Genomic DNA, 10,071 nt, shown 5'->3' on the forward strand with positions numbered 1-10,071 from the left:
GGCTGTTATTAGTATTGTATCACCATGGGAGGAGGGGTGCAGTCACTGGCTGTCAGCTTTCTTTATGACAAAGAATAAAAGGAAGAAATATAGACAAAGTTGATGGTGAGAGATCTTGAGATTGGTCCTGAGAGTAAGTGCCAACCCCAAGAGAAGAAAGAGATGGAGACAGAGAGTGAATGAGTGAGTGAGTGAGAGGAGGAAGGATAAGGATAGGGAAAGGGAGAAAAGAAGAGGATGAGAATGAAAAAAGACAAAGAATATCTACCTGAGTTTGGCAATCGATGAGGCAAGGTCATCACTTTCCTCGTAGATGGGAGAGAGGTCGCTGTTTTCCCACCCAAATCCGGCATTGTGTAAAGGGGGAGAACTCGGTACTTCCAAACTCGAGATTCCGCTGGGATCTGCAGGGTCTATGGGAGTCTCTACCTGTTCTGATGACACACATGCAGGTGTTTGCAAACAAAGATTTTCAGCACCTGAGTTTTGTTGCAAGGATTCATCGTCTATGCCATCATTTTTATCAAAGGAGAGCATCTTCACCAAGTGACCCTTTTCATGTCCCTTTTCTCTCATCACCTGTTCCTCTTCATCACTAAATCCTTCCCTACTTTCTTTGAACTCTCCTGAGCTTTCATTTGATGAGAACTGGTCCAAACAATTTAGAGAAGAATGTAAAATCTTAGGTATATCGTGTACTGACTTGACTTCGTCCGTGGAAATGCTTCCACAGCTTTTACTTCTCTGCAAGTCAAAGGGCAGAGCTAGCAAAGTAGTAGTTTCTTTCGAAGAGTGAGGTAACGGCTTAGAGTCAACTATATCACTATCACTTACATCCAGAGTTGTGTTTCTTACTTTTGCATTGCTTTTGGGTTCCTCCTCGCTACTTTGTGTGTCTGCACTTCGGCTTCCTGCAGTTTCCTGAGTTTTGTCTTCCCCTGCCCTTTTGCCACTGTCGCTACCCTGTGCTGAGATCATGAGCTTAAAGTCATCAACTTTCATTCCTTCTACCACCCTTCGGGAAAAAGGATTCTTCTTCATCTTTGGCATATCTACAAAATACTTCTTCTCTTCCACAGGACTTTCCCACATCTTTTGTACAATGGGTTGATACTGGATGGAGGCCGAGTTATCGGGCAGAAGGGGACCTGCAGTTGTCGAAATCATTTTGCTTAGTGCAGAAGACAGGGTCGGGTAATCCTCGTCCTCTTTGCTGTCCTTTTTTTCTAAGCTTGATGACTTCATATACTTCACTAAGGCTTCCACATTCTCAAACCTGCAGGGACCATGCAGCTCCCCTCCCTTTCCGCTCGGTCCCCTCTGCTCCGACGGTTCGACAACGGAAGCTTTACGCCCTGGGGAACCTTCCAGTGTTTGTAAGTCCGATATGGTTTCTTCCTGGATTGATGCAAGAGGGTTTGTGTAGACCAAAAGCTTTTCAGAATCCCTTGACTTTATCACTGATGAGGGTGTGTGAGGGACAACAGCCTTACTGGGACTATGGCTTTGATTCGTGCCATCCGAATCTGTATCGTTACTTTCGGGATCTGATAAAATTTCTGCAATTAAAGTGTTAAGCCACTGGGTATCACAAACTTGGTCCACAAACCCTTTTAGAACATTTTGAGCAAAAAGGTCACGTAAGCAGATAAAAATGAGGTCACAACGTGACACTTCTAAAGGCAGATAGTTGTGGAGAAGGATGTGGGAAAGCTTGCGGTAGTAGGAAGCCTCAGCATCTGCACTCTTCAGGGCAGGATGCAGACTCTTGTAAGCAGTGCTGATCTCCGGACATCCAATGTATACACTTGGATCCTCTTCACCATGTTTACGAGCTACCTGGAACCACCAGACAGTTTACATAATAATAAAAAGTTTCATGTAAATTTCAATATAAATTAATCAAACAAGAGTTTGTTAATAATTGTAGGATTAATTTCTTAAATAAGCACGTTTCCCTATCATGCCAAACTTCATACATACATATAAACACCAAAATGCCCTTTCTTCCTTATAGGAGTGGTGACCAATTCTAAGCATACATCCACCTTACACTAAAAAAAAAAAAAAAATCAAACAAAAAATAAATAAATAAATAAATAAATAAATAAACATTGTCCCTCCCATCTTAGCTCCGCATGAATGAATGGTCATCTATGTCCCCTGCCATACCGCTCAGGCCAGAGGCAATACAGCATGACACACCACCTCCACAGAAGACCCCTTGCACCGAAGTTAGTTTACACCCATCCACTTGGGAAATTTAAAAAACAAATAATAAATCTCTAAACTACATAATTTTTTCATCAATTTACAATCCCTCTCCACACACACCTATATTTTGCCCTCTCCTTTCCTTGCTCAACAGACATTCTTCTTGCATTCAATGCCCCCTTCACCTCATCCATTCACCTCATTCTGGGTCTTCTCAAATTCCCTCAATCAACTTCTACTTTCCACATTCATCTTGTAAGTCTTTCTTCACTCATATTCTGCATATGCCCGTACCAGTTCAGCATTCTTTGATCCACCTATATTTTGAGTTAATCCACTTCAAGAAAAGTATATAGAGAAATTTTTTCCCACAAAGTATTTGCCTAAACATATATTTTCTCATGCTCTAATATCAACTGCATGATGAGCCACAAATGTACGAGTATATACTTACTTTTCTGATGGCTTTATAATACTGCCTATAATGCTGTATGTACAATTGAATGACTTCACTGATGAGTTTAGTGATGCAGACTGACTCTCGCACTCTCCAACACATGGTGACCAGGATTCCCTCCAGCAAGTCCTTCATCTGGGTGCCAAAATCAAGATAAATCTAACAACAAAAGTTCATGTGACTTTACTGGTTACATACAAAGATGAGATTAAATGATCAACCTTTCCCATTGGACAAAAATCCTAAAATACTTTGCTTCACATTTGATACACACAAGCTTCATCCTACAAATAATTAATCCCACAGACACAAAAAAAAATTAACATATCTAGATCAACTGAAGCCACAGAATTTGGACTTCAAGAGAAACACATATCACTGTATACAAGACAAAAACCTTTACAAATGTCTCAATCCCCTTTGTCTGAGAGTAACTAGCACATTTCTGCCTTAACTCTTCATAGGGAAAAACTAAAGAAAAAAAGGGGGTCCCTAGTCCACCCAAACGTAGTCACTAGCATAGTAGCTCTTGCCACAGGGTGCTATAGAAAAGAGGTGGTATCATGAAAGTGGTAAAGGTGTGGAGGAGGGAGGAGTTGGCAGATTTTCAAGAAAATAACAGAGCATTTCTTTACCTGGTGAGAAAAGTGGTTGTCTGGTGAAACTTGGGAGTACCATGGAAAAATGAAGCCAGAATAAAGCTGATGGGCTGTGATGGTTAGTTCTCGATTGACAGCTGTCTCCTTGCCTGTGCTGCGCTCCTCGGACAGACTTTTCTTGACCTCCAAATCATGGCTTCTTTCAACCAGTCTCTCCAATAGGTTTACACACCTAAGGCAAAGTAAATTAATATATATATATATATATATATATATGGCTAACTTAATTTTTTTCTTTCTTTTACTAAGAATTTCTGGATTTTTAAGAATACTTAAAAAATATAATTGAGGAATACAATTTAATAAACCATACATCTTTGAAATAGTAAAATGAGAGAGAAAGAAAGATGCTATAGGTACATTAAATATACAACAAAAAATTCACACACTGAAAGATGGAGGAAATACAGTAATTATGGGTGACTTTAATTCAAAAAGAAATATGCTGGGAAGAAATGACAGTGAAGGGGGGAGAGAAACACTGGGGCAATGTACTCCTTGACTTGACCATTGAATACACAATGACCCAATGGATTAAAGAAAATACTAGATACAGGGGAATTGAAGAACCATCAAAATTGGACTTAATACTTACGACAGAACCTGAGATTATTGAAAAAATTTATTATAAAACGCCGATAGGAAAAAGTGACCACGTACTAATAGAAATGGAATTGAAAGAACAAATGGACCAAAGCAAAAATGATAAACATAGAATAGGAAGACCTATGTATAACTAAACAAACTTTGAGAAACTTAAAACATTCTTTCGTAATGCAAACTGGGAAAAATTCCAAAACGAAGATACAGGAATAGAAGAAAAATGGAACATATTAAAAGAAATATATAATGAAGGAGTGAACAAATATGTACCACAACAAAAAATGGAAAAGGCATACATAAAGAGCTGGTACAACAAAAGATGTAGTGAAGCTAAGGAAAAAAGAGACAAAGCTTGGAAAAAGTGGAAAAGAGATAAGAAACAAAGCAAATGGCAAACATACATCAAACTAAGAAACGAATATGTAAAAATACGCAGAGATGTAAAGAGGAATTATGAAAAAAAGATAATAGACAAATGTAAGGAAGAACCCAAACTACTTTACAAATTTGTAAATGGAAAACTGAAAAACAAACAAGAAATAGAAAAACTGCACCAAGATAAAAAGGAATATACAGAAGAACTGGAAATGGCTGAAATTATGAACAACCACTTCACATCAGTATTCACAATAGAAAACTCGCCTAACAGTGTAGAGAGAATTATCCCCAGCAATGAAAGAAATAAACGTAACACAAAAAGAAATCAGTGATCAAATTAAAACCCTTGATGTCAGAAAATCACATGGCCCAGACGGAATTGCAAACTGGATACTGAAGGAATGTATGGAAGAATTAACTGACAAAATATATAATATAATTAAATCCTCACTTAAAGAAGGAAAAGTACCATTGGACTGGAAAAAGGCAAACATTGTACCAATTTATAAGGGAGGTGATAAAGAAGATCCATCTAACTACAGACCGGTCTCACTAACAAGCACAATAGCAAAAATTTGTGAAAGAGTTGTCAAAAACAGATGGGTTAAATACCTGGAAGAAAAATCCATACTGAACCCAAATCAATTTGGATTCAGACAAGGGAGATCATGTACAACAAATCTGATCTGCTTTTACTCAAGATTAGTAGACATAATACAAGAAAGAGATGGATGGGCGGACTGTGCTTTTCTGGACCTGCAAAAGGCATTCGATAAGGTACCTCATAGGAAATTAATAAATAAGATAGAATCAAAGGGTGGCATCAGAGGAAAATTATTGGAATGGATGCAGCGGCGGCGCCAGGAATTTTTAGTTGGGGAGGCTAAGGGGAGGGGTTTAATGGTAGGGCTAGCACTGATGGCTGACAAATCTTTAGCCCTGGCAATTAAAAATTCCACTTAATAAAATTATTTCAATGAGTGTTTTAAATTTTCAATTTGCTCATTTCAGTTAGGGGGGGCTGGCCACTTTTTTGGGGGGCTAAAGCCCCCCCCAAGCCCTGCCCCTGAATGGATGAAAGACTTCCTGATTGGGAGGAAAATGAGAGTTGTAATTAGAGAAAAATTCTCCAACTGGGAAGAAGTAAAAAGCGGTGTCCCACAAGGATCGGTACTGGCCCCGATCATGTTCGCCATATACATTAATGACATGAATGAAGGCGTGGAGTGCTATATGAATTTTTTTGCAGATGCAAAATTACTTAAGAAGGTAAAAACGGAAGAGGACTGCAACTCATTGCAACAAGATCTGGACACGATATGGAATTGGACTCAAAAGTGGGAAGTGAAATTCAATATAAAGAAATGCAGTATAATGGAATTTGGAAAGAGTAAAAACAGAATATCAAAAGATTACAGAATTGGAGAAGAAAAAATAAAAAAGCAAACTCTGAAAAAGATCTTGGAGTGATGATTGGAAAGGACATGAAACCTGATAAGCATATAAATAAAATATTCGGAGAAACCTACAATTTATTGAGGTCAATCAAAGTGGCATTTACTTATATGGATGAAGAAATGATAAAGAAAATACTAACTACACTAATAAGACCAAAACTTGAGTACGCAGCATCACTTTGGACACCCAGTACCAAAAAGAATATTAAGAAACTAGAAAGATTACAAAGAGCAACAACCAAACTAGCACCGACTCTCACCGAACTAACATATGAGCAAAGACTATCCAAACTGAACCTACCAACTCTGGAACAAAGAAGAGAAAGAGGAGATTTGCTGACTATCTACAGAATAATGAAAGGAATAGAAGTTTTAGACAGAAATGACCTGTTAGTATGGGACAACGGTAAAATGAGAGGACACGAAAAAAACTGAAAAAAGATAGTTATAGAAAAAAATTGAAAAGGAAGTTTCCCACACAGAGCGATTAATACATGGAACAAATTAGACAACAAAACAGTATGTGCAAACACTATACAAGATTTTAAGATAAAACTTGATGCAGAGAGATACAAAGACGGGTCACCACGAGCATAGCTCCCCTCCCGTATATTACAACTAGGTAAACTAGGTAAATACAAACCACACAACTATGCATCCATAAAGATACTAACAAAGAAAAAACAGAGGCAATGCAAAACAGGCTGCACCCAACCAACACATACTGATCACTTACAGATCACAAATGACCAACACACAAATATAAAGGGAACATATTTATACAAGTCTTAAAGCCTCATATATTTTACTGAAGACTATTCTCCATATTCATTGAGAACACACCTACAGAGTCTATACTATTGTACAGATTAGAATTCTTACCAGGCAAACAAGGGGTAGGAACTGGGGCCATGACGAAGTAGGTTGGTGAAGACTGTCCACGCAGTGTATCCTGAGCCTAAGGTGACAGCTATAAGACCTACAGCACAGGCACAAACCCACCACGATCCTCCACCACTGATGCAGACACAAACGGGGCACCACACAACGCCAGCACCTGCACACCATACGGCCCCTCGCACCCACCTGAAGCGCAACCTCAGAGTATAGCAACCAGAACGCACAAGCAGTGGCCAACAGGAATTATGTAAAACACATTAAGTTCAAAAGGCAGGTCTTAGATAAAAGATAACAAAAAAGATATTAATAATAATAAAAAGTAGAAATAAATAAATAAAATATGCCACTAACAGATTAACTAAAGAAATCTATAACTATACATACACATATGCACACAATGTTACACACTAAATTGATAATCCCATGACACATAATCATCAAAGATAAAAATTTTATTGGACAATCTAATTTCCTACAATTAATTTGTCTAGTTATTATGATTTGTATTTTTTCTAAGATTTTTTCTTGCCACTGTCAATGTGACAGTATTCACTTCTATTTTACCAAGTGTTCTCTACAACCTTCAAGACTATATCCATGGAACATGACTGACATCCCCTCGTTTTTAGACATTTCTGATTCTGTCGTACAAGTCACACAACTTGTTGAAAATGTATGTTATTTCTAAATTTAGTATAAACACGCATTTCTTATAGGTTCTGAAGAAGTTTTACTTGTTTTATTTTCTAATTCTTGAAAATTTTAAATGCAGTTTCCCAATTGTCATAACTTTAGAAAACTTTATAGTAAATCTATCACGACTAAAGTTAAGTTTTTTGTTATTGGTGTCCATCCCCTACACTGTATGTACTTTATGTGTGTGTATGTATGAGTATATACAAAACCTTTCATATAGAATTCTTACCTTGACATCGTAAAGGAAAGCATAAATCATTAATCTTGCTAGCTGTTGGCTGTCATCCCTTTTCTCCTCATTTTTTTCTCAGTCTACCATCTGCCAATAGATCCAGACATTTTTATTACCATATCTTTAAAAAAAAAAAGTAACATAACTTAAGGCTCATGCAAAGGAAGATAAAGGCAGTGGGATGAATTACGGAACTTCAACAACAGCCCAGACACTGGAACCACAGGTTCCTAAGATGCTTAGAACTTTCTTAAGATTTTGAATTCATATCTAGATAAGTTTAATCTATCAACTAGCTATAGTTTAGATATAATAAAAGATGCCTCAAATTTAAACAACAGTAAATCTATGCACTCCCATGGCTTGTAATAGTCCTTGAGCCCTCCAGTATTGGCAGAAAACATTGTATTGTTTACATATATATGTATACCAAAACCCTTCTTTTTCTAGTAAATGGGATGGCCCAGATAAAGCAAATAAAAAGAATATTAAAAAACTAACCCACGCCCCCACCTCTACACCACTGTGATGAAGGGTCACCCTGTTTCCTCGTCACACTATTTTGATATAATCGAAGTCAATAGTATTCATGTAAGGTGGATTTTTCACCAGAAACCATCACATCAATAGTGATATTTTTTCCAGTTTTACTGAAATTAATTAATCTTCACTCTGATCCTCTCAAACAGTTCAACAAAAGGAAAACACTACTGTACTGTCCACTGGGAGACGTCACTACCTAAGATTGCCCAACAGGTACAGTGTCACTGTATGGCTGAATATCAAGTTGGATGTAGAGCAGTGGTGTAGCTAGTGCTTTTGCCGCCCGGGGCTGCCCTCATGTTTGCCGCCCCTTCTCTCAAAGAATTCAATAATTCAATATTACAAATGCACATTAACTTCATACAAGGACCAAAAATGCCGCCCCTCAAAAAGTGCCGCCCGGGACGGACCGCCCCTCCTTAGCTACGCCACTGATGTAGAGCAGACCAACCTAAAATCTTTGCTTGATACAAATAGAAATGCCTACATATCTGATCAAGGGGAAAAGTGACATTTGCAGAATGCTAATCAAATATGAACTGTTTGTACAATATATACACTAATATTAACTAAATTTATAGTGACACAAAACTTCACCAGAAATATAGCAATCTTAGGCTCCACATTTAACAAAATAAATTAAGTATAAATATTCACAAAATATTCAGATCAGTAAGGCGTAGCTTCAAAATAGTAAATATTTACGTCATTATCAATAATAATTTTCAGGGGCACTTCCTACTGATACTCAACACCTTACACTAAAAATAAATAATAGAAAATAATAAGAAATAAATAAAATCTATAGATCAGAGGGTCAATAATAATAACAACAATTGTTTTCTTAAGTTTCTTGAGTTTCAATGTCTGGAGACCTACACTCCCATAGTAGTTTGCATCGGTCCTTAACCCCTCCCCTAGATCTTTAGGAATAAATACTGGACTGTTGTCAGTGTGATATTAGTAAGAATTTGCTTTTATGTAACCATGTGACAGGAAGAGAGGGAGGGGAGGAAGAGGGGAGTAGCCCTTTTTAACCAAATAAAAGAAAAGAGGGATGATTGTCGGTTTTGAGTGATTTTAGGCCTGGTCTGGAGACACAGTGCCAGCCTCTCCAAGTGGAGGCAAGAATGTTTAAAGGTTCTGAAGATAGATGGCATGGAGATGTCCATCTCAAACGGCCATCACTTTCAGTTACTTATCAGTCATCCTATCAAAAGGGTACATTTCAGGAACTATGTACCTGTCATGTTTTTCACAAAGTACAAATTCTTATCAATGAACACAATTTGAAATATATGAATGTATCTAACTTGAGAACTGAACTAGACTATATGATATGCCTATTGAATGTTGGTAATTCAGAACTGATCCAAATACATCCAACAACTCAATCAAAAACATGATTTTGTGGAGAAACCCTAACCTAATGAATGAAACATAAAATAATGAAGCAAACACGAAATACACCTATAAGACCATAATTATTTTTTCAAGAACGACTCCAGTGTATTTATGCAAAACTAGCAGGTAGTCACGATACAAAAGTTAAAACAATCCAGCTAATACTATGATGTATGCAATATCCTCTAACCAGACTGATATCATTCTGCTCATATACAACCCTGGCCAGATATTACTATGAACAATATTTGACGAAATCATACAGCTAATAAACCCATTTGAGAATTATGAATACTTATACACCTTTCACCCACTGCCTATCGTTGTACCGTCTGCTGTGTATTGCTTATGTCCTAATATCTACCAACTTTCACGGTGACTTACGATTTCAGCACCTTTTAATGTCATATTTTACTTAAATGACAATATTCGTTATCCATTTTGAACGTTATAGTGGTAAAGCAGGGAAATAACAAAGATCTTCGGAACACGCTAACAGCTGTTTGCGTCCACCACCTACGCAAGACT

At 37.4% G+C, this 10,071-nt stretch overlaps 1 protein-coding gene across 2 annotated transcripts in view; it reads right to left on the minus strand.

Moving 5' to 3' along the window:
- Window positions 1–10,071, minus strand: part of LOC143037508 (uncharacterized) — a 45,693-nt gene extending 35,622 nt beyond the window's left edge. For both annotated transcript variants that reach the window (XM_076205857.1, XM_076205856.1), the window contains exons 1-6: window positions 9,928–10,071; window positions 7,594–7,683; window positions 6,651–6,854; window positions 3,307–3,502; window positions 2,669–2,806; window positions 269–1,839 (exon numbers count right to left, since the gene is read on the minus strand). In XM_076205857.1, the coding sequence (XP_076061972.1) occupies window positions 269–1,839; window positions 2,669–2,806; window positions 3,307–3,502; window positions 6,651–6,854; window positions 7,594–7,616 (2,132 nt within the window). In that variant the 5' untranslated portion in view covers window positions 7,617–7,683; window positions 9,928–10,071. The remainder of the gene's footprint in view (window positions 1–268; window positions 1,840–2,668; window positions 2,807–3,306; window positions 3,503–6,650; window positions 6,855–7,593; window positions 7,684–9,927) is intronic.

Source organism: Oratosquilla oratoria, chromosome 22 (genome assembly GCF_046742065.1).
Source record: "Oratosquilla oratoria isolate Oo_2021 chromosome 22, ASM4674206v1, whole genome shotgun sequence".
Taxonomy (NCBI): Eukaryota; Metazoa; Arthropoda; class Malacostraca; order Stomatopoda; family Squillidae; genus Oratosquilla; species Oratosquilla oratoria.